The following is a 24,597-nucleotide window of genomic DNA, read 5'->3' as shown; positions in this document are numbered from 1 at the left end:
CTCTGTCACAAAATTAAAATGCAGGGCAGGAGGTGAAATAGCCAGGCAGGTCAGTCTTAAGCATCAGCAGGTATCAAGCCTCTAGGAGAACATGCCAGGTCCGATAGGCTCAGTAACACCCCCTTTGCCACTGCCTTCTTCTTAAGCTGTGGTCTCCCTGGGACTAGGAGAGGGAGGTGATCCAGGTGAGCCTCATTCCTTTAACAACAGACCATTGTGAGGAGACTGAGGCCACTTTTCCAGGCTTGGGGTGCAAGGCAACCCCCCCCCCCACACACACACACACATTTGATTTTCTGCTGTAAGAACTGTGGTGTGCTCCGGACTGTAATCCATGCACTTACAGTATTCTTAAGCAGAATGATCACAAAACCATTTTAAACAAAGATGGCTGAGATAGGAGAAAGGACTGTCTGCCAACAGCATATGCAACTGTGGGCTCTCTAAAGAAATCCCCCACAAAATGCTAACCTTAAAGTACAGCCAATGCTCATAATAAGCCCTAACAGGTTTGTGTACGTCAGAAAATGTTTCTGGAGTGCTTTGGGAGAAATGAAACAAGTGAAACCAGCAAAGATGATTCTTAGGCCTACATTTTCCCTCAGCAAAAGTCAGTTCTCTTCACAGCACATTCCACAGTTTGGTCAGGTGACTGACAATCTTACTGAAACCTCCACTCTTGGTTCTCCAAGGGGGCAGCTTCTTGGGGCCACCAATCTCACAATGAAGCCCCCATCCGAGTGTGTGGGATACTGGATACTTGTAATTAAGAAAATGCTACCCACAAATACACTTGGTTTTTAATCTTTCATTCCCTGTTCTGTTGCCCAAAGGCTGGAAGCGGCTGTTTTCAGAGCACACCACTCCTCCCAGGCATGGAGAACACACCAAGAACCATGCACATGCTGTGTACTGAAGCTGCTTTTGTCCTGGGCCTTGAAAGGAAGCTTCAGCCTGGCCACGATGCTTGGCATAAAGGAACTGAAACAGAAGCGATTAAGTCCTAGAGGATTGGTGGAGGTGTGCCCAGGCTAGCAGAGTGACAAAGAAACATTGCAGGTCTTCTCTGTGGGACCTCGTGCCTGAGTCCTAACAGAACATGGGACAGGGGAGGTCTACCTCCATTCCACTTCATTACAATTGTTTTCAGCATCTCTGTATTACATCCTGTATGCAAACTGTGCCATCAGCTTCCCTCACCTTCCCACCCGAGCTCAGATTATCTCTCTTTGGTCCATGGAGCTGGGTTTCACTCTTGCCGGAGACAGATTTACAGTTCGGTTCCATCTTTGGCGGTGAAAGGAGGCAGGCATTGTCCCTCTGGGTCCCCCCTGTGCCACGTGCAACCCGCTTTCCACAGAATCCCAATGGTCTCAGGGATGAGGCCAGAGCTTCAAGCCGAGAGTCGAGGTTCAATTTTGAGTGACAGCTCGTAGAGTGTATCTTCATCTATGACAAGGGTTTTGTCAAGCAGGTATTGTATGACCTGAAAGAAAGAGAGAGAGACAGAGACAGAGACCTTAGCTGATGCTCCGCCAAGAAGACCAACTATAAGTTTTCTTAATTCATTTGACACAACTCAACATTTTTCCTGAGACATTTCTGTAAAACAAAAATTAATGAATATATTATTATTATTATAAAAGTAGTCCTTTCCTAACCTCTGGTCCCAGTCAGTATTATTGAGAGTATTTGTAATCTCAGATGTGTTACTGTGCATTTATATGCGTTATACATACTTACAGTATTAATTTTAAACCTTAGTGATAAACACTGGGTTTTGCTTTCTTTGTAACGAAGGCACATGGAACTCTCATGGCTTACAGCTTTGAGCGTGCAGCCTAGCAGTGGCTGTCCCGATGGTACACTATGCATACAGAGTTGCATGTTACAACAACACAGTCAGGGTGAAATCCTGTTAGCTTGCTTCCTGCTGTTTATGTGTGCATGGGACAGATACCAGGAATAAGGACACGAAACGGCACTGGAAATGGAGATGTAAGGAGTGAGGTATTTCCATGAAAACATTTCTTCTTGTTGAGGTATAATGTTCATAACCCATATGAGTATAGTTCTACAAATACATAAATTCCCTGTTCTGGGCTGATTTCTGTTGCTATGGAAACACCATGACCAAAAGCAACTCTGAGAAGACAAGGTTTATTTCACCTTCTACTGTATAGTCAGTCCATCACTAAGAGGAGCCAAGGAGCCGGTTTCAAGAAAGAAGCTTGTGGGAGACCAAACTGTGGGAAACCAGACTTTCAACAGCTCTCACCTTGAGAATCCACTGACCTTTTGGTTAACAGCAGAACCACCCTCTCCTTCACACAAGGCTGATTGTGAGAATCAACTGATCCTTATCTTGGCTGAGCACCTGGGGTTGTCTAGGCAGAACCAGCATTCCAGAAAAACTGCTAGGTGTTTCAAGCTGCAGTCAGCATCCGCCCCAGGTGACCTTCCCTCTTTCTGTGCCTCTAGCATTCCCCTCAGCCTCTCCTTACTTCCTCTCCTTACTTCCTCTCCCGGTGTGTTCATAACCAGGCGTTCAGCCTTTCAGTAAACAGGCCTTGACAAGACACCCTTTTTTGCTTGGTCTCACTCTCTTTTCCCGCCCGTTTCTCTTTCAGGCTTGGTCTCCCTTGACCCCCGAATAACTAGGTCCTGCAGGACGGGATAGAAACTGAAGCAAGCTACTATTTTATTATTCTATTTTATTTTATTTTATTTTATTTTATTTTATTTCATTTTATTTTATTTTATTTTATAAAACTCTGTCTATTTGTAAAATGAATTTTATGATCTAGAGAGGTTGAGATGGGATGGAAGTACCAGCAACATAAAGAAGAGGTTTAGATCCCAAGAAATATGAAAGTGGATGAGTTGGTCCCTTTTCTCTGTCAGACTTGTGAACCATTCCTTAGGTCCTTATCCCAGGCAGCTTTTGATATTTAAAAAAAAAAAAACCAAAAAAAAAAAAGTTCTCACTCGCACTCAGTGTGTTACCTTTGGCTGCTGGTCTATGCGGTAAGCGGTCTGCTGGAACTGGCGTATCTCTCGAATAATGTGTGATATCTAATGATAGCAAAAAAAAAATAAAAAAAAAACAATTCAGAAGTACTACTCTGCCTCCTAGTATCTTCTCCCAGGATGATATCCCCTAGTCCTGTCCTCTGTGGGGTAGGAGGAGCCTTGTCAGATCTCTGTCTTTACCTTCAAGGAACCAAGGGAAAAGCAAACAAGGAGATATTCTTGAACTCATAATGGCCAGGTCAGCTGATGCTGGGTGGCCTCAGAATGGCCTCAAGCTGGGGCCAGGGAGAAGCTCTCGGTGCTCCTTCTCATGGACATCTAGCCCCTAGCTTGGTGTTCAGAACATGGATGTCTAGCAAAGAGACTCACGCATCTGTATATGGGTCGGTGTTATAGAACCATCTCTGGACCTTTATTCCCAACAGGCTGGACCCAGATGGGCAAGCAGAAGTGACTACCAAAAAAAATCTCTTTAACTGACTAACAAAAGTTTTCTCCACCCTCTCCTCTACCTTAAGATGTAGAAGCTAACATCTCCTTATTACCTAGCTTCTTCTCACTAAGCTAAGAAGTCACTGGCACAGGCCAGTTTCAAAATGGCCACTTACCATTCGCATTTTGGAGAAATTGACAAGGCCTTCTTCGGTAAAGTTTGGTGTCCCTTCTTCAATGAATGCCAGGTCTGTCAAGTACATCCCAAGGTAAGGGACAGCTGGAGGGTTACAGCTGCAAGACAAGAAAGAGTGGCTCAATCCCCCTCCATTCCGTCCCCCACAGAACTGTTCACCACAGTGAAACAGATTTCCTGTTTAGCTAGTATGGAAATATTTTAGAAGATGTGGACTTAATATCTATAATAGCTACACCCTGAAGCGATGAAGGAGACACTTATTTGGACAAAGTGTGTCTACTTGGCTTTTCCAGTGAGGCCCAAGGTTAAGGATATGGCTTCTGGGGTAGAGGGAACAGAGTTTGACTCCTACTCGGTACTGAGCAGGACTGAGTTGCTCTATACTTTTCTCACCTGTAATAGAGACAGAAAAGCTAGCCTCTGAAATTTGTTGTGAAGCCAAAGAAAGACATGTGGAGACCTAACTTGCAGTGCATAAACATTTAGCAAGTGCTTGCCAGGCCGTTGTCGCTGCTTCTGATGTAATAGTAATGGATCTACGATTGCTGCTCATCTTCAGTAGTGGGGCACAAGATTAATGCTCTCCCAGAGGAAGCCAAGCTCACGTGTTAAACCACAGGAACACTACTTTACTATCTCCCTCGCTGTGTGTGTGTGTGTGTGCGCACATGCAAGCATAGAGTAATATACATATAAAAGACTAAAAATAAATAATAGTAATCAACTGCTTTTGGAATATTTAGATAAAAGACATCCCAGTAGATTATTATGTTTAGATTAAGAAATAATAAATTAACAAATTTATATTAAGAGAGACTTAACTTATGGTCATATTTTCCTATCTGGAATACACTTCATAGATTTCTAATATACTTACTATATTCACAGTATCATAAGATGCTCACTATATGTCCAGTATCCATACACACCATGGTATTTCCCTAAGAGTCTCACTATATGCATGATATCCTTACATACTATGGTACACCTGTAATATGCTCACTAGACATACAGTGTCCATACACACCATGTTGCTCCCATAAGATGTTTGCTATATGCACAGAATTCCAAGTGAAAAGCAAAAATCTCCAAACACTACAACGATGGGAAGTGCTTCCTATTCTTCTTCCCAGCAATCAAGGGAGCCGGCCACTATTTGAATGCCATGTAAATCATGCAATCATATTCTTGGATTGTGAATCAGATTGATTAAGATAGACATACTTTTTGAGAGTCTCTCTGAGGTTTTTAAATCTTCCTTCAGATGAAACAGTCTTCTGAAGTTTGTCCATTAGAGCTTTTGTCTAGAAAGGAAAGAAAAAACTCAGTTTGTCAATTAAACACCGTAATTTGATGAGAGCAAGCCGTTGCAGGACACCCTGTCGGTTCCCTTCCTCAGTGGCAGGTGCTGATGCCATCGAATGCTTAAAGGAAGATGGAGAGGGACATGCAGAAGTCCCTACCCATGCTTTTGGCACAGAATGAGGAAAACTGTAAACAAGGGAAATACTGTAATTCAAAGAAGACTTAGGAACTTAAGTACATGGTGAAGGAGTATCTTGAAGGGGAGTTTTCCAAAGAGGGATTTCAGGGCCAATCTCATTCTTCTATTGAAATGCTGGGAATCTGACTGAGGACCTTGCATATGCTGGACAAATACTCTACCTCTGAGCTACTTGCCTAGGCCATAGTGACTCTTTTCAATATGAATCTCCAAACCATGAAAAAAACGTATTTGCCTGCTTGGATGTAACCCAAACAATATCTTCCACTCTAAATTTTTTCTTTAGTGATCATGCTCATCAGTTTGCTAGGGAATTTTATTTCTATACTTTATGAAGACCTGATATGACTGTTAGAGTTTCTTCCATAGACCGAGAGAATGTCAATGTGTTGTTGGGGACATGGGTGAGGACTTACTGCTGGTGGGCCATGCACACAGGCATCTTGGTGGGACCTGATCCTCCACAGTTAACTATGAGAAGTACTTGCCATGCCTACACTGAATATTGTGTGACCTTGTCTTGGGGTAGATAAGTTTCTAGAACAATCCAAGACATGGTCATCCCCATCCAAATTTCTGAGATCTCAGAAGTGCCTCTTTCCTGATCTGGAACTGGTTGTGGTCCAGTGAAGCTTCAGAAGCACAATCTCCTCAAAATCACAGAGTTCCACAGGCCTTCTGGGCATCTTACAGATGGATCTCAGACTCGTGGGGAAGACTGTGCTGCCAAATTTTTCATAGGCAGGCACCTCTGTGACCAAGCTGTACTGACTGTGACTGGAGAAAGGTACTTGGCTGTGGACACTTGCAGACACTACCACTTCAGGGAACAATCCAATGACCACAGCCAGTGACAACTTCACACTGACTGAAGTTTGGTGTCATTGCAGCCATTACTACAAAAACTTGCGACAGTATTTTTGACATGAGCTGAGCGTCTGTTTTCCATAGTTATCATTACATTGCATGTTTCCTCTCAAAATGAAGGCTGCCACCGAAGTCAGTTATAGAGAGGGCCCAGAACTTCTTTAAAGGTTGAAGGAGATCTTGGCACAATGCATCAGTTTCAACCAGTTTAACAAAACAATTGTTCATTTATTTCCTGATTGGGATAGTGTGTACATTCATGTGTTAGGCTTCTGTGGAGAGAAGAGATCTATATAATGAGAAGAGTCTTTACATCATTTTTATGACTGTCTTTGAATCTTAGAGTTAGGGAGAGGGAAAGGGAGAGGGAGAGGGAGAAGGAGAGAAAATGAGCACTATTTTTAAATGTATGGCTTTCATTTGTCGGTCCAGGCTTTGTTGGCCATAGATGCCCAAGGATCTAAGTTGAGATTCTCAGCACTGCCTTCTTACAAAGGAATAAGGTAGATGGAACCTGTGCGGGTCTAGTTTCATGGCAACCTAGAGAACTTTAAAACAACTCCTGCCCTAGAGAGAAGGGATCAGAGAGAGAAGTGAAGATAGGAGAAAGAATGAGCTCATCTGAGAGCCTGAAGCCCTCAAGGGGCAGCAGTACCAAAGCCTTGAAGAAACAGCAGCAGAATGCAGCTATGTTCATTTGGGGTAGCTCTGAGACACAAACACGGTGGGGCACCACTCTCCAATTCTAGTGGATACACCAAGGGCTCTGGCAAAGTGCTGCCCAGGGTCAGGCTAAGAGTGCATGGCACGGATCTCTTCCCGACAGGCATTAAGGCAGTATGGAGGAGCCTGAGAGGTTCTTCTAAGACCCTTTGTGGAGATTCAATAATGGAGAGTTCACAGGTTATGCAGGGACATCAAGGGCACAGTAGCTTGTGGTAGAGGTGAGATATCCCCTAGGCTCAGAACATTAGTAGACCTAATGGGAGTGGACAAGACAAGTGTAGCCCAACTCCCGTGGAACAGTCATGACTGTGCATACCACAGAACAAGCAATTCACAACAGCCTGCACCTGATGACCAACCTGTGATGGACTAGGGCCAGAGGTGGAGACAGTCTTCTAGAAGTCCAAATCAAGTCTTCCAGATATCCAACTAGAAGCCCTCTTTAAGCCTCACCAGTACCCAAGGAAAAGGCCCGAGGGGAGGAGATCAGTATGGTTTGATTACTAAAATAGTCTGAGTCAATAACAGAGGTAAGCTAAATGTCATTGAAGAAAGGCAGCAGTCATATGTCTGCAGGCCTAAGTCACCAAGCCAGAAATTTAAAGCTGTTCCCAGAATGACAGAAGAAAGGTTGAGTATCCAGGTCTCTTGGGATGAAGGCTTTGGAGGGGTTTTGGGAAGGCAGAATTCACTGGGCACTTCTGGGTTCACTTCACAGGAAGAGTTCAGGAAACAAGCTGTGACTGACAGCCACATTGTTTGAGGTTGTCCCCCCAAATGTTTTAATGAGTGTTTTGGAGACACACCAGAGGGGAATTAATTAAGCCGTGAGAGCAGGGTAATTATCCATTGGCACCTTCCCTTGGCAACTGCACTGCTCATTTCACTAATGATTTCCTAATTAGCACTATTCATGGAGTCTCTCTCTCCCCCTCTCTCCTCCTGTCACAGCAAGGTGTGTCATCACACACTGATGCTCACCTGCTTGGACACCTTGGCCCAGGTTTTCTTCAGCCTGTAGATGGCACTTCTGTTTAAGGCCGAGGTGATCTCCAGCACACCATTGTAGTTGTGTAGACATCGACAAATGTCCGCCACTGCTACCCACTTCTCTATTGCATTGGCACGGGAGCTGATGTCGGTGTAATTCATTATCTGGGAAGCCACCAGGTTACTCATCTAAGACAATCAAACAGACCAGGCAGGTTGTCTTAAGAGCCAAAATAATACATTCAGATAAATGGCCGTGTGGCCTGTGAACACACAAGGAAAGCTGGTATCACATGGTACAAAGCCCTCAGTCCCTCTTTAGATACCATCTTCCAGAGAGACTGGACTCTACAGTGATAATGATCACAGCAAGCCACCCACACCTGCTCTTCCCAAGAGCAAAGGGAATCCAACTTGTCAAGAAGGGAATAAGGTTGAGTGGGCCAAGTACTGAGAGAGGACACTTCACAGACCACAGTGCCACTCTCTGAGGAACCATATTCTTTCGGCCCCAACTGTGTCTAGGTGACATATTACAGGAAACCTCAGTCATCACAGAAAAAGAAAAATCTCCATTAGTCTGAATTCTGAACAGGTCAGCTCTCAAACCAGAAAATCACTTAGTGCAGAAAAAGAAAGCATACTTTCTTCTTGTGAAATTTCACTGGCAAAATACCAGACTCCAAAGCTAAGGGCTATAATTCTAGTAACCAGTGCCACCTGAAGCAGTTCTACTTCTGCAACATGGAAAAGGGGCAGAATATAATCATTATCAAAGGGGGTACAGCACAGGTGTGTGTGTGTGTGTGTGTGTGTGTGTGTGTGACAGAGAGAGAGAGAGAGAGAGAGAGAGAGAGAGAGAGAGAGAGAGAGCGAGCTTGTATCCACACACTAAATCTGATGGGTACTCCAACTCTCTGAAAATACCTTTGAAGATACTCAGTGTCTTGGGAGTGTTATGTAGAAAGTCATCAAAATACCTACTAGGGTTAATCACATGTTCAGCTTTAATGTGGAGAACATCATAGAATCCAGTTTGTTAGAAGAAGGTGATTTTTTAATCAATAATTTATTAATAATTGTTATCAACAACATATAACTAATTTATAACAAATTATTAATTTATAATTAATGTATAATTTTATAATCATACAATTATGTAATTGTATAAATATATAATTATATAACTATATAATTATATAATATAATTATATAAATAATAAAGATAATAAAGAATGATATTCCAATAATTATCCAGGAAGTGGGCCAGGACACATTTTCTTAGGTGCTAGGAACAGAAGACAAAGGAATCCATGTTCCTGACTGGTAGCATTTGGATGCTGTCTGTCCCCACCATCCATGTGTCAATGGTCTGGTCCCAGGTGTGTACTATGGGAAGGGTCAGTATCAGTGCTTCTAGCAAGGAGCCTTGTAGTGAAGGGGACCGTGGCAACTAGGATCTACTCTTCCTGATCTACTCTTTTGCTTCCAGTCTGATCTGAGAGGTTTTCTCTACCAATAAACCTTTTCTCTGTACACTCATCATTTTAGGTATTTCATTACAGTAACAGAAAGCTGACTCATACAGCATAGTAACAGAAAGCCGGCCTTACGGTGCTCGGAGTCCAGCTCTGAGGAATAAAGAGCAGAGGGAAATATATGATCAAGTAAATAGCAAGCTGAAAATGAAAATGCCAAGCTAGGTCTCTTTGGAGGCTGGGGAGTTGGCTCAATGGACTTGCTGTGCAAAATTGGGAGCCTGAGTTTGCATCCTTGCAAGCAGCTGGGCCTAACAGTATGCACCCGCACCTGTACCCACACCCACACCCGCACCCACACCTGCACCCACACCTGCACCCACACCTGCATTCACACCCACACCCGCACCTGCACCCACACCTGCATTCACACCCGCACTCACACCTGCACCCACACCCGCACCCACACCTGCATTCACACCCACACCCGCACCTGCACCCACACCCGCATCCGCACCTGCACCCACACCTGCATTCACACCCGCACCCACACCTGCACCCACACCTGCACCCACACCCGCACCCGCACCTGCACCCACACCTGCATTCACACCTGCACCCGCACCTGCACCCACACCTGCATCCACACCCGCACCCACACCCACACCTGCACCTGCACCTGCACCCACACCTGCACCCGCACCCACACCTGCACCCGCACCCACACCCACACCTGCCCCCGCACCTGCACCCGCACCCACACCTGCACCCGCACCCACACCTGCACCCGCACCCACACCCACACCTGCACCCGCACCCACACCCACACCTGCCCCCGCACCTGCACCTGCACCCACACCCACACCCACACCTGCACCCGCACCCACACCCGCACCTGCACCCGCACCTGCACCCACACCCGCACCTGCACCCACACCTGCACCCACACCTGCACCCACACCCGCACCTGCACCTGCTGGAGGAGGGAGCTCACTGACCAGCCAGTCAAGCCATCCTCCCACCTTGACACCATGTGCATGAAGTGTCACAGGGTGACTGCTCTGGAATGTCGATCTAACTATGGCACTCCCTGACAAAAATCTCCCTGTAGTTTCCTGTCACCTTCAGGATACAGCCCCAGCTGTCGAGCTGTTTAGCTGTTCAATGGAGCACCTAAGGACCCTGCTGATCTGTCATCCTTGTCTCCAGAGGCCCCTGTTCCCTCATCTGCTGTCAGGTCCTCTGCTCTGTCACGTCTCCCTTTGTGTCTTTGTTCTTCTGCTAAGACAGTGGTGAGCAGGGGACAGGAAGGAGACACAGGCAACTTGTAGATGCCACATCTGGATGAAGGCACGGCGATGCCACCACTTGCATAAGAAGCCCTGGAACCAGGCTCAGCAGGACTACTGATCTAGAGCACAAGGCTGTCCTAGTGTGGGAGATGTCTGGGTCTGGAGCCTGGGGATGAATCTTCAGTTGGAGGGCCCTATGCGTAGCAAGTCTGAGGAGTGCCCAGGGAGTGAGCAACGCAGTTCCTTTGTTCATATGCATACTATACTGCCCTGAAACTAGACAGGAAGCTTCCCTTTGCCCGGAGAGCCCAACGCCACAGCCTCAGCTGTAACTTATTCTCGCACAAGATGAAGCCTGCTTCAACAGAACCGATGAAGAACTAGGTATGAAATGGACTCCTCATCTTAAGGCTAGAGATAGGTAGTGGCTACCACTGCATCTCTGAGCTTATGCTGTAAGCAGCCCTTCCAAGGGTCAGCCTTAACTTGGGAAGTTACACAGATGCGATCTCATTGCTACCACCAGGGGTCAGTACACTACTCATTCAGCTTGTCTGTGTATGAGTTTGCAGTGATCACGATTAATAATAATGATAATGATAATGATAATGATAATGATAATGATAATAATAATAATAACAACAACATCTTACACACGAATGAATGAATTTTCACCAGACCTGGGAACCATCAAAACTGGGCCTCTCACAACTGGAAATTATCCCATCTCTGAGAATGTGAGGAAATTTAAGCTTGTCCTGACTATTTATTCAGCTCTGTTTAAACAGTGTGACAGAGGCGATTTATTTCTGTTTCTGGGGATCAAATCCAGGGTTTTGTGTATGCTTAGACAAACGCACTTCCAATGAGCTACACTCACTCTCCCAGAGTTGCCTAAAACCGCAGCACCCACTCTCCCGAAACACACCCGCCGGCCTTACTCACCTCGTTGAAGTGCTGGCTGGTTTTCATGATGTAAGGAGTCCTTTCGTTCTTGCCCAGTTTCATCCAGCCCTGCCCAAGAAACTCTCTGAAAGTTCAGAACAATACACAAAACCGGTGAGGGTTGTAAGTAATGTTGGCTGGACCTCGAGTTGTCGTGCAGGTTAGACAGGCACATTTAAGTTCATGTTCACGGACTATTATTTCTCCCCCATTTTCACTGGCCATCTCTAAATAATTTGTACAAGTCTAGCAGCCCACCACCTAATACCAAAATGAAAAAGATTTTTCTCAGTCTCCAGGGTTTGTAACCTTGTCTCAATTACAGGCTTCTCTGAAGTTAGAAAATGCAGCCAACATAAGAGAAATGAAGTAAATGCTAACTGGACTGTCAAGGAGGCTATTTCCTCGACTGCTAAGTCTTTTAAATGCACCCATCAAGATCCATACACATATGCCTGAAACATCTACCAGTTATTTCCAGCTGTGGAACTGTGTCCACATTTATATGTCTATCTCCAAAATATCTGTTGCGACCAACAAGATTCATTAAAACAGAATTCTTCCTTCCGTTATGTTCTGGTTTTCTCTGAAGGATAGCAGTTTCCAAGATTGGGGAGCTGAGTCTGGTTGGGGGACAGGATTCTGATGGCCTCCCGGTACAGTCACTTCATCCATTCATTCACTAGACCTTAGGACTCATGGGACAATTGAGATAGGGCACAAGGTAATTATCTTGTGTGGCCATTTAAAAAGCAATGTGGAAGGGAACCACTCAACTACATTTCTAATGTAGAAACGTTGACTGGGTCCTCCTATACATTTCATCATCCCTTGCCTCTGTTGATTTTGCTTTTGGTGCCTGTTCTGCAGATTGACATAGAAATGTGGATATGGTTCCACAGCTGGAAATAACTGGCAGATGTTTCAGATATACACAGAGCACAAGGAGAAGCGGGACTCCTAGGAAGAGACCACAGCTAGAACCAGCACCACGTTCTCTCTTGGATCATTCATTCTCGTAGAGAAGACAAGAGCTCACCTTCAAAGCTCTGTGGCGGGGGTAGTGAGAAGGGGAAGGGCAGTGGTGAAAGGAATGTTGTGTTTCCTAACCTAGTCTGAGAATGTCAGTGGGTTTATTTCAGAGGTCCATAGGCCAGATTTCTATTTCAACTCTGCTCCCATGTTCAGGAGTAGGTCTACAAATGTTGGGAAGCCAGGGGAAGAGAAGACAAAATACATGAAGGAACAGTCTCCATGAGTACTCTTGAGCTCTTCCGTCATGCTTTTCTGACACTGCTATACATCTAACTGGCTCTCCCATGGGCCCTGACCCCATCCCTCCATCATCAGGGATGCCCTATGTATGACAAGGAGCCCGTTCCCGGGTCTTCCCCAGCCACTTCATTATCTTTTTTTTTTTTCCAAGACAGGGTTTCTCTGTGTAGCCCTGGCTGTCCTGGAACTCACTCTGTAGATCAGGCTGGCCTCGAACTCAGAAATCCGCCTGTCTCTGCCTCCCAAGTGCTGGGATTACAGGCGTGCACCACCACCGCCCGGCCACTTCATTATCTTAAGTGTAGTTACAAGCTATCATGGGTAATGTGTGTTAATAGTTGTCATTTGTCTAAACAAAGATATGTTTGTTTTTTAAGTCACTGTAATTGCTGGAGGCTTAAAGACCCCCTACTTTGTATACAGGAGAAAATGACGAGGTGGACCCCCATGGAGCAGAGCATACTAATTTATTGAGGTAGCTTACGGCCTGTAGCAGACATTACAGCATCACCTTGGGTCACTGCTTCTCAGGGTGAAGCTTTGGAACCCTCCAAACTATTTGGGGGTTTCATGAAAAGACAATTTTCTGGACCACAACCAAACCATTACATTCAGAATTTCACAAGAAAAGTTTGAGAATACATTTCCTACAAGATTCCCATGTGGACTTAGCCTCACATTCTATGGTGAGCTTATTACATACAGAAGAAACAGAGACAAAGACCATCTCAAGGGTCTCTAAGTCAATACAACCAACACGAACTAAGACCAAGAGAATCCATGCATGCTGAAGCACCTTGAGATGGAGACTCCCGCCTCTGAGCATGGCTAAGTGCTCATGTACAGTTGTCTGCCTTAGAGATAATGGCAGCTTCTTGGTCAGCTACTTTCTGCTAGGAGACAGGGCACTTACTCGTAGGGGATGCTTCTGAAAACAATGTGGTCCAGGAGAGTGATCTGCTCGGCCAGCTCCATGGCTGACAACGTCTCAAAGCACTCGGCCTTTGGACAGTCTGTCTGCAAGACATGATGAAGCAATGAATCACAGGGTAGCCACGGAACATAAAGACCTTCCCTAGAGTCTCTCTCTGAAGGAAGAAAGGTGGCAAACTCAAAACTATGAAAGCCAATGTTAACATTTCCAAACAACTGCTGGGCCCTGTGCTGACGGGGGCCTATTCATACAGCTCCATAGGCAGACACATGAACAGCCATGGAGTTGGCTACATGAGTTTGCTCACTTCAAGGATTCTGTGGCTAAACTTACCATTTGAATTATATCCTCTAATTTTAGGTGGATGTCATCTTGATCATCTTGTGAAAGAGCCCTGCAAGGAGACAGCATTCTCTATGAATAAGAGAAAGGGGATATGCCAGAAAGTTATAGCTCTATAGCAAAACCCTGCTACTAAGGTTGCAAGCATGGCCAAAAACGCAGTACTGCCCTTCTCAGCAGGGCTTTCCTGTCTCTGCCTGTCTTTGTCTAGAGAGTGACTTTGTCTGCAGAGTGTCCCTGAACACAAGAGACTGGCCTTGTCTGAGAAGTGACCTTGTACAGAGCTCTCTAAAGACAGCGTAACTCAGCACGCAAGTCCTGCTCTAGCTTCCTGACCACTTGATGAGTAGATGCTGTATTATAACTAATTATCCCACCATTCCCTTCCCACCCACATGCTGCTATAGACAATTCGCCCCTTCCCACCTATACCCCTTAATAAAGTCCTTGTATCCCCTGTCCCTGGATGATAAAGCAGACTTGTCTTTCTGCAGCAGTCGCTGGAAGCCTTTCTGCCATGCTCATGGCCATCCAAACCTTGTTCCCCTCCCCTGCTCCCTTGTTCTCTAGCTAGTGGCGAACAGCCTCCAAGGAGAAGGGAGGGCCACACAACACGAGGCTCTTCTTTCCTTCACTAAAAACTATAAGGGTTTAGTTGTCTGGAGCTGTGTGGGACAACAGATTGCTGTGCAACTCACAAGCAAAACAGAAAATCACAAGTGACATGCAGGACGGATGATTTAGAAGGAAGGGACCAGCTCATTATATGGAATCCAAGGTTGTAACTAAAACAACCACTGTTACAGTGAACCTGAGGGTTGCTAGGGTGCTGCGCCCAGGAGATCCGTCTAGGGCACGGCTCATTCTTTGGTAATGTCCCATCTGTAAGCACCTAGTTATGTTCCTCTAGTCCATTCCCACAGGGCTCCTCTAGCCTCCTCAGTACACCCTCTTTCCAGCTTGTGGGCAAGCCCCGGAAGAGCGTAGAGCAGGTGCGGGCAGGCGGTCATTTTCCTTTGCAAGGGCGTATCCCAAACCCAGTGTTATTCGGCTTTCAAAAGGTTCTCTTTTAGTTTTTGATGAATGATATGTGAGTTTATTAATACTCAAGACACCATTTTCAAAGGAGGAAGATATTTCATATTCTACAGCAATTCTGAGTCCAAGAGAATTAAAGTGAGAGGAAATTTCATTTTATACTTTGATATGTGGGCTGACCATTCTGGGATTTTGAAAATGAAGTTGTAAGCACACACTGGGCATTAAAATATTTAATCAGTTCCATAGCTGACCACCTACTGCAGCCTCCTTCCCTTCTCTGCCCCACCTCCAGTGGGTCACACAGATTTTCCCAGTGGGTCACACAGATTTTCCCTTCTAACCTTCCTCCTCACTCATCCTGTTATCCTAACCCCCTAGTCCATCAGGCATTCCCTGGGAACCCACCAGCAAAGCCTGCAGAGAAACAAGCCGGCCAGCAGAACAGGTGGGTGAGTTTCAGGTCCTCCCACTCTCTGCTCCCGTATTTAGTTATCCAGTTTCACCCTCAGCTCTGTAGCAGACAACCTGCTGTGGTCTCCTCTCACTCTGCCTGCATTCCCAGGGCACTAAGCAGATCCTGGTGGAGCACCTTGCTTCTCTCCATCTTGTGGATCTCCTCAGGCTCTCTACTTAGCCCAATTACATTCCTCAGTATCAGCTCCTGATACTTAGAATCACCTTTACCTGGAAATTCCAGTGGCCACACCTATCAGAATCACAAAACAATTTCTTACACATAGCCATCACACCCTCCTAAGAACCAGAGAGGGCAACAGAAACCAAGGAACAAAATGCCCATCCAACAAAGACAAGTCTAGGTATTAGAATTATAATTTTCCCAAACCCAGATGCCCAGATGCTAGGGTAAAAACATAATCAATAATAGTCAGGACAAGATGTCTTCACTAGAGTTCAGTAACCCTACCACAGTAAGTCGTGAGTATTTTAACATGGATGAAACACAAAACAAAGACCTTAAAATAGCCTCTATGAGTATGGTCGAAGTCTTTAAAGAGGAATTGAATAAATCCCTTAAAGAAAACTAAACCAATAGTGAAAATATAAACCAATAGTGAAGAAAATAATTAAAACATTCCAAGACATGAAAGTGAAATGGAATCAACTAAAAAAAAAAAAAAAAAAAACCGAACTGAGAGCAATCTGGAAATAAAAAAAAAGGAATGTAAAGAGGAGCCTCAGAGGCAAGCCTCACTAACAGAATACAAGAGATGGAGAAAGAATAGAAGACACAATAGAAGAAATGGCTTCTTCACTCAAAGAAAAGCCATAAGGTCCTAAACAGATGCTCTATAAACTCTAAGAGGCCACAGATGTCAGCCTCAATTTTCAATCATCATAGATAAAGACATCTATAGTCAAAACCAAATTTAAGCAGTATAGAAAGCACTATAGAAAGCACCACAGGTTGTCAAGCCTGGGCCACAACCCTTTTGGGGATCAAACAACCTTTCTACAGGTATTCTACAGATCACGTATATGCATTACAATTCACAGCAGCACAAAATTACAGCTCTGATGTAACAACAAAACTAGTTTTTTGGTGGGGGAGTCACCACAATAAGAGGAACTGATTTAAAGAGTCACAGCATTAGGAAGATTGAGAACCACTGTACTAGAAGAAAAATTCCAATCTAAAAAGATTAACCATGCCCAAGAAACCATAAGGATTAAATAATGCCAGACAAGCAAATTAAAAGAAAGGAGGCAAGCACACACACACACACACACCACCACCACCACCACCACCACCACCACCACCACCACCACCAAAACAGCAACAACCATAAAACAAAAAGAGTAAACACATACTGGTCATTGATATCTCTTAATATAAGTCGTCTCAATTCCCCAATAAAAAGACACACAGTAACAGAATGGATGTAAAAATAGAATTCAGAATTTATCCTTCTGCTGCATCAAAAACAAACAAACAAACAAAAAACCCTACACCTTCACATCAAGGATAGACATTACCATAGCTAGAAAAAGTTTTCCAAGAAAATGGATCCAAGAAGCAAGCCAATGTAATTATTTTAATAACTGACAAAATAGATCTTAAACTAAAACAAGTCAAAAGAAATAGGAATGGACACTACATACTCATCAGAGGAAACATCCACCAAGAAGACATTGTAATTCTTGACGGCAGCAAACACATGTGAACCCAAAGTTTGTAAAAGAAATACCTTTAAAGTTTAAATAATATATTGACTCTCACACAGTGATAGTGGGTGATTATTCAATACCTGACACTTGCCAATAGACAGGTCATCCTCACAAAAACTAAACAGAGAAATGCAGAGTTAAATGACTTTAGTGAAATGTAATAGATATTTACATAACATTTCACCCAAACATAAAATAATATACCTTTTTCTCAGTAGCTCCTGGAACTTTCTCTGAAATTGTTCACATACTTAAACAGAAAGCAAGGGTCAACAGATACAAGAAAACTGAAATAACACCCTGCATCCTATCTGACCACGGTATCAACAACAAAAACAACAGACGTATGGAAACTGAACAACTCAGTAAAATGGGTAAAGAGATAGAAATTAAGAAAGAAATGAAAGACTTTCTAGAATTGAATGAAGATTAGTAAACATCAAATCCAAACTTATGGGACACAATGAAGGCATTTCTAAGGGACAAATTAAAGTGAAAAAGGAGAGATCTCATACTAGTAACTTAACAGCACACCTGAAAGCTCTCAAACAAAAAGAAATAATACTCACGATTAATAATTCCCATCTTGTATATGCTGAAAAAGCCTTTGAAAAAATACAATGCCCCATCATGTTAAAAGTCTTGGAGAGATCAGGAATTCAAGGCACATTCCTAAACATGATAAAATCAATATCTTCTTCACAGAGATAGAAAAGCAATTCTCAACTTCATATGGAAAACAACAACAACAACAACAACAACAACAACAACAGCAACAAAAACCCAGTGTCTTAGTTATGGTTTTACTGCTGTGAACAGACACCATGACCAATGTAAGTTTTATAAAAGACAACATTTAATTGGGGTTGGATTACATATTCAGAGGTTCAGTCCATTGTCATCAAGGCAGAAGCATGACAGCACCCAGGCAGGCATGGTGCAGGCGGAGCTGAGGGTTCTACATCTTTATCCAAAGGAAGCCAAGAACAGACTGGGAATCTTCAGGAATCTAGGAGCAAGATCTCCAAGCCCATCCTACAGTGACATACTTCCTCCAACAAGGTCACATCTTCTAATAATGCCACTTCCTGGGACAAGTATATGCAAACCATCATACCCAGGATAGGGAGAACAATTAGCAACAATAAGAGAACTTCCGGGGGCATCATCATCCCTGACCTCAAGCTGTATTACAGAGCAGTAGTGATAGAAAATGCATAGTACTGGTACAGACACAGACAGGTTGATTGATGGAATAGAATTGAAGACCCAGAAATAAACCCACATCTATGGCTTCTTGATTTTTGACAAAGAAGCCAAAACTATACAGTGGAAAAAAGAAAGCATATTCAACAATTGGTGCTGGTCTAACTGGCAGTCAGCATGTAGAAGAATGCAAATTGATCCATTTTTTATCTCCTCATATAAAGCTCAAGTCCAAATGGATCAAGGACCTCCATGTATCAGATTCAGGATACACTGAATCTGAATCTAATAGAAGAGAAATTGGAAAATAGCCTCAAACACATTGGCACAGGGGCAAATTTCCTGAACAGAACATCAATGTCTCAGGCTCTAAGGTAAACAATTGACAAATGGGACCTCATGAAACTGAAGGCAAAGGACACTGTCAATAGAAAAAAATGGCAACCTATAGATTGAAAAAGATCTTTACTAACCCTATTTCTGATAGAGGACTAATATCCAAAATATACAAAGAACTCAAAAAGGTAAGACTTCCAGAAAACCAAATAACACAATTAAAAAATGGTGCATGGAACTAAACAGAGAATTCTCAACTAAGAAATCTCAAATGGCCAAGAAGCACCTAAAGAAATGTTCAACATTCTTAGTCATCAGGGAAATGAAAATCAAAAGAACCCTGAGATTCCATCTTACACCAATCAGAAGGGCTAAGATAAAAAACTCAAGCAATAACAGATGCTGGCAAAGATGTGGAAAAAGAGGAACACTCCTTCACTGCTGGTAGGATTGCAAGCTGGTACAACCACTTTGGAAATCAATCTGACAGTTCCTCAGAAAACTGGGAATAGTTCTACCTGAAGACCCAGCTATACTACTTTTGGGCATATGCTCAAAAAAATTCTCCACCATAACCCAAGGACACATGATCCACTATGTTCATAGCAGCCTTATTTATAATAGCCAGAATCTGGAAACAACTCAGATATTCCTCAATGGAAGAATGGATACAGAAAATGTGCTACGTTCACACAACAGAATATTAGTCAGCTATTAAAAATGAGGACTTCATGAATTTTACAGGCAAATGGATGGAACTAGAAAAGATCATCTTGAGTGAGGTATCTCAGACCCCAAAGGACTGGTATGTACTCAGCGATAAGTGGATATTAGCCCAAAAGCTCAGAATACAGATGATGCAAGTTATATGAAGCTTAACAAGAAGGCAAGTCAAAGTGTGGATGCTTTAACTTCCCTTAGGGGGTAGCAATAATCATTTACCCCTTAGGGATAAATAATTATTATAATAAATAATTAATAATAAATAATATTATAATAAATAATACCCCTTAGGGGGTAAAGGGGAGGGGAGGGATAAAAGGGGGAGCAGGATCAAGTATTGGGGAGACAGGAGAGAAGGTCAGAGGGCCAGGAAAGAGAAATATGCGGCAGGTGGGGAGTAGGGAGTAGGGAGGATCACTGGAAAGTCCCAGACACCAGGATGTGAGAGGCTCCCAGAACCCAGTGAGGATGACATTAGCCAAAATAACCAACAGCAGAGAGATAGAACCTGAAGACACCACCTCCAGTAGATACACTTGGCTTCTAGTTGAGGGATGGGACCACCCACCCATCTCAAATTTTTAACCATAACTTTTACTGTCTAAAGAAAATGCAGAGACAAAATGGAGCCCAGACTGAAGGAAAGACCATGCAGAGAGCACCCCACCTAGGGATCCATCTCATCCACAGACACTAAACCCCAACACTATTGCTGATGCCAAGATGTGCTTGCAGACAGGAGCCTGGCATGGCTGTCCTTTAAGAGGCTCTGCCAGCACCTGGCTAAGACAGGTGCAGATACTCATAAACAACCATTACACTGAGCCTGAGGACCCCAATGGAAGAGTGAAGGACTGAAGGAGCTGAAGGGGATTGCAATCCCATAGGAAGAACAACAGTATCAACTAACTGGACCTCAGAGCTTCCAGGGACTAAGCCACCAACCAAAGAGGATACATGGGCCAGTCTGTGGCTCCTGCTACATATGTAGCAGAGGACTGCCTTATCTGGATCAGTGGGAGGGGATGCACTTGGTCCTGTGGAGACTCAATGCCCCAGAGAAGAGGGAAGCTAGAGGGGAGGTGGAGGGGTGGGGGAGCAAAGGGGAGGGAGGATGGGGTGGGCAGTTTATGGAGGGGAGACCAGGAAGGGGGGGCAACATTTGAAATATAAATAAACAAAATAATTAATAAATAAAAAGAAACAATTAAGGCTTTACAGTTATGTTGTTTTAAGAATTAATGGCAACATCAAAATCACTAAAAATACCAAATCAATCAGGATGGTTTACTGTGTGCCCATCATGAGTCAGGTACCAGCTAAAGCACTTGGCATCTAAAACAGTTTCTTCTAGCTTGCCATGAGTTTTCCCAGTATATGGGTGAGGAAAAGAAGGTGAAAGAATCAAAATTGCTTGGGAGCACTAGCTGTGCTCTCTCCGTGGCACTAGAAGTATCTACATAGGCTAGAAGATTCCATCTTCAAGGTTCCCCATTAAGTATAATCAATAAATCCCAACCCCCTTCTCTATACCTTCCTCCCCTCTTTAAAAGGTCACAGAAAAGTCCTCGTAGATTACACTAGTGACAATCCTCCTGACAGCAGTAAAGCAGGAAGAAAGAGGCATTGTATGGCAGGCAGCCTAACATGAGCAAAATATAGCCTAAAGATGACTTTCTCAGTGGTTGGAATGAGAATGGCCCCATAGCTCATATAGTTGAATACTTGGTCATCAGTGGGTGACTGAGAAGGATTAGGAGGAGTGGCCTTGTTGGAGATGTGTCGCTGGGAATAGGCTTCAAGGTTTCAAATGATTTCCCAGTGTGTCTTCTCTGCCTCCTGCCTGCAGACCAAGCTGTAAATTCTCAGCCATTCCTGCTGCCTTTGCTTGGCCATCAGGGGCTCTAACCCTCTGAAGATGTAAGCTCAATTATATGCTTTCTTCCATTAGGTGTCTTGGTCATGGTGTCTTGTCACAGCAACAAAAAAATACATTTTCCAAAGACAACTCAGTCACAATTAAATGCCTCTTCCAATGTGTAATTACCCTTTACCCTAGAGTTTGGGTTTCTGGAAGATGGCTGAGACAGAAGGAAAGACTATTTTATAAGCCTAGGAACTCCTTCTCTTAGAAGAAATGCTCAACAAGTGGGTTAGCTTCTATTCAATGATCTTCACAGAGGTCTGACTTACGTTCCAACATGTGCTCTGGTTTCCTTATCAACACTGCTGACTACTTGCTGAAGCTAGTGGGGACTTTCAGGTTGGAGGGTCACCTTTTTGTGACATGAGTCCATCAGTCTTCTAGGAATTTACTTACACTTATTTTTATTTTGTGGCACGATGGGTGGTTCAAACATTTCCACATGGAATGGGCAACTAGTTGGAAATGTCTCTTTATTCTCTTAAGAACAGGGTCTCACACTATGACCCAGGCTAACATGGAACTCACAATGTAGCTCATGTTGGTCTTGAACTCATGGCGTCTTGTCCTGTAATCCCAAGTCATGAGTTACAGGCATGAGTCACCATGTTTGAAATGTAAGTCTTGGCCTAAGGTTTTCTTCACAAACAGGGCAACCGACAACTGATCATAATTATGCATGTTTTTTGTCAGTAAAACACAGGCTGCCTTGCCATAGGAAACTTCTGCTTTCCTAAATTTATTTTTTATTTTTAATGATGTCTATATTTGTTATGGTGTGAATGTGTTCATGTGAGTGCAGGTGCCTGCAGACCAGAGGAGCCCATTGAATACCTGGATCTGAGTTACAAGTGTTTGTGAGCCACCTGGACAAGGTGTTGGAACTCACACTTGGATCTTAACTGCTGAGTCATCTCTTCAGCCACAACTCTTTGCTTAAATATCATTATGCAATTATGGTGGTTTGAATATGCTTGTCACTGTTAGGAGGTGTGGCCTTATCAGAGTAGGTGTGGCCTTGTTAGAGGAAGTATGTCACTGTGGGGGTGGGTTTTGAGGCTATGCTCAGGCCCCACCCAATATGCAATGAGACTCTCCTGGCTGCCTTTGGATCAAGATGCAGAACTTCTCTAGCACCATGTCTGCCTGGATGCCTCCATGCTCCCTTCCAGGTCAGTAATGGACTGAACCTCTGAACCTGTAAGCCCGCCCCAATTAAATGCTGTCTCTTATATGCATTGTCTTGATCATGGTGTCTCTTCCCAGCAATAAAACCCTAACTAAAACAGCAATATAGGTTTAAGTATATATTTTGGGTTTATATTTTACTCAAATATGCATAAATTTCTAATGTCTGAGCTATTTTTAACAAGAATAGAGTAAATTTTTAATCCCCCATGATATAAGCTGTTTCTCATCAGATATGGAGGCCTCTGGCCCAGTCTCCATGGAAACAAGGCTTGCTTTTCACTTCCTAACCCCTGACTTCTGGTTTTGATGAATATACAAGGATCCTTCCCACCAGATCAATCAGCGGTATAATTAATTGAATGATTGTGTATTTAATATGAAACACCAATAAGCATAGAAGGAAAAGTTGAGGTTACACTCTGTGAACAGAAAAGTCTTACTTTAATTACAGAAATAACACGTAGTTTAAACATCGAGTTAGGAGCGATTGTATTCTGCTCTGACATTGACCCCGTATGTGAGAGAGGTAGTGATAAAGCTCCAAGAGAGTGAGTGGGAAATGATTCAAGTCCAGCAGGACTCACACAAGCCATGTCACCTTGATAGCAGGGACTATTTCCCCCAACAACAAGATTTCCCTGGCAGATATTTTGTCAAATGTCCACAGGGACATAAACTTTCAGAATACAGCTTTAAAATGTCAATGGTTTTAAATATGAAGAACATGACTCACTATTTACCAATGACTAATGATCAATCTGGGCATGAGCACTTGTCCAGTGATACTGGGCTCTGCCTAAACACAGTTATAATTCTGAAATCAGGAAATAATCAGGTATGGAATACCCCAGCTTACTTAGATGTATTTATAGAATAGAAAATATAGGAAAGGCTCCTGAGAGTTTTTTAGGCTGCAAACTACCACAAAATAGGCAACTGAGAAAACAGAGATGCAGAATTCCGGAACAGAAGTCTGAGGTCAAAACCCCAGCAGGGGTGTGTATCTCTAATATCTTTAAGGAAACACTTCCTTATACTGTCTAGCTTCTAGCGCTCTACTACAATCCTTAGTGTTCCTTGGCTTATGGCTATATAATTGCAATTTCTGTCCCCATCTCCACATGAAATGGAAATCTCAGTATCTCTTTGTCTTCCACGGCCATCTTTACAATAATGATACCAATCACATTAGATTAGAGCTTCACATCCCAGGATGTCCTCAACTTAGCTGATTGTATCTGTGGTGATGTTTTTCACAAACAGGGTCATAGTTTGAGGTAGGAGCTGTCAGGACTTAAACAAGTCAGTTTTCCATTGGGGAACACAATTAAACTTCTAACATCTTCTAACAGATCACAATGTTCTGGCTTTGAGAACTCAATGAGGAGTAAGACTGACTCGTAGTCCAATTGCTAAAATACCAGGATCTCAAGTTTGGCACTGTTGCATCAAAGAGGGACTTCCAACAACATAGTTAACTGAGCAGAATGGATTCCTCCCCACACATACTTTTTGATATAATTTATTACACTAAGATGTGACACAGACAAGTTTGAGAGAAGCAAAGGTCACTTCCAAGCTGTAAATGAAGGAAGAACTAAAAACCAGAATGGTGGGGTACTAACAGGCCCTGGCAGATAGATGTCAGGCTTCGCACTCTCAAGTAGGGGCAGAAGATGAACCCATGGGTGAGTTGGGAAGACATAACCAAAATATCATATACAACCATTGCTGGATGCACTCTTCATGGGGCGTGAACTAGAAAAAAATATCTCCTCTCAAATCAGTTCATCTGTGTGAATGCTGGATGTTATGACTATGGACAAACACAAGTTTCTAGAAAGGTCCACCAAGTCCAAGCCTTCATCACATAGACATGTTGGGTTCATGTTGTACCCAGCCTCGTCTGAGTATGGGACCTACCTGGCATGGAAAGCTTAAGATAATAAGTGACTGGAAACGCTGGCTAGGA

At 43.6% G+C, this 24,597-nt stretch overlaps 1 protein-coding gene across 1 annotated transcript in view; it reads right to left on the bottom strand.

Moving 5' to 3' along the window:
- Positions 1-281: 281 nt before the first annotated feature.
- The window catches only part of Rasgrf2 (Ras protein specific guanine nucleotide releasing factor 2), a 232,880-nt gene continuing 208,564 nt past the window's right edge, over positions 282-24,597 (bottom strand). Inside the window, exons 21-28 of the mRNA XM_052159975.1 lie at positions 14,009-14,069; positions 13,655-13,758; positions 11,467-11,551; positions 7,743-7,940; positions 4,889-4,968; positions 3,642-3,759; positions 3,007-3,075; positions 282-1,486 (exon numbers count right to left, since the gene is read on the bottom strand). Coding sequence (XP_052015935.1) covers positions 1,394-1,486; positions 3,007-3,075; positions 3,642-3,759; positions 4,889-4,968; positions 7,743-7,940; positions 11,467-11,551; positions 13,655-13,758; positions 14,009-14,069 — 808 coding nt within the window. The 3' untranslated portion in view covers positions 282-1,393. The remainder of the gene's footprint in view (positions 1,487-3,006; positions 3,076-3,641; positions 3,760-4,888; positions 4,969-7,742; positions 7,941-11,466; positions 11,552-13,654; positions 13,759-14,008; positions 14,070-24,597) is intronic.

Source organism: Apodemus sylvaticus, chromosome 16 (genome assembly GCF_947179515.1).
Source record: "Apodemus sylvaticus chromosome 16, mApoSyl1.1, whole genome shotgun sequence".
NCBI classification, from domain to species: domain Eukaryota; kingdom Metazoa; phylum Chordata; class Mammalia; order Rodentia; family Muridae; genus Apodemus; species Apodemus sylvaticus.
This window is presented reverse-complemented; position numbering and strand designations above follow the sequence as displayed.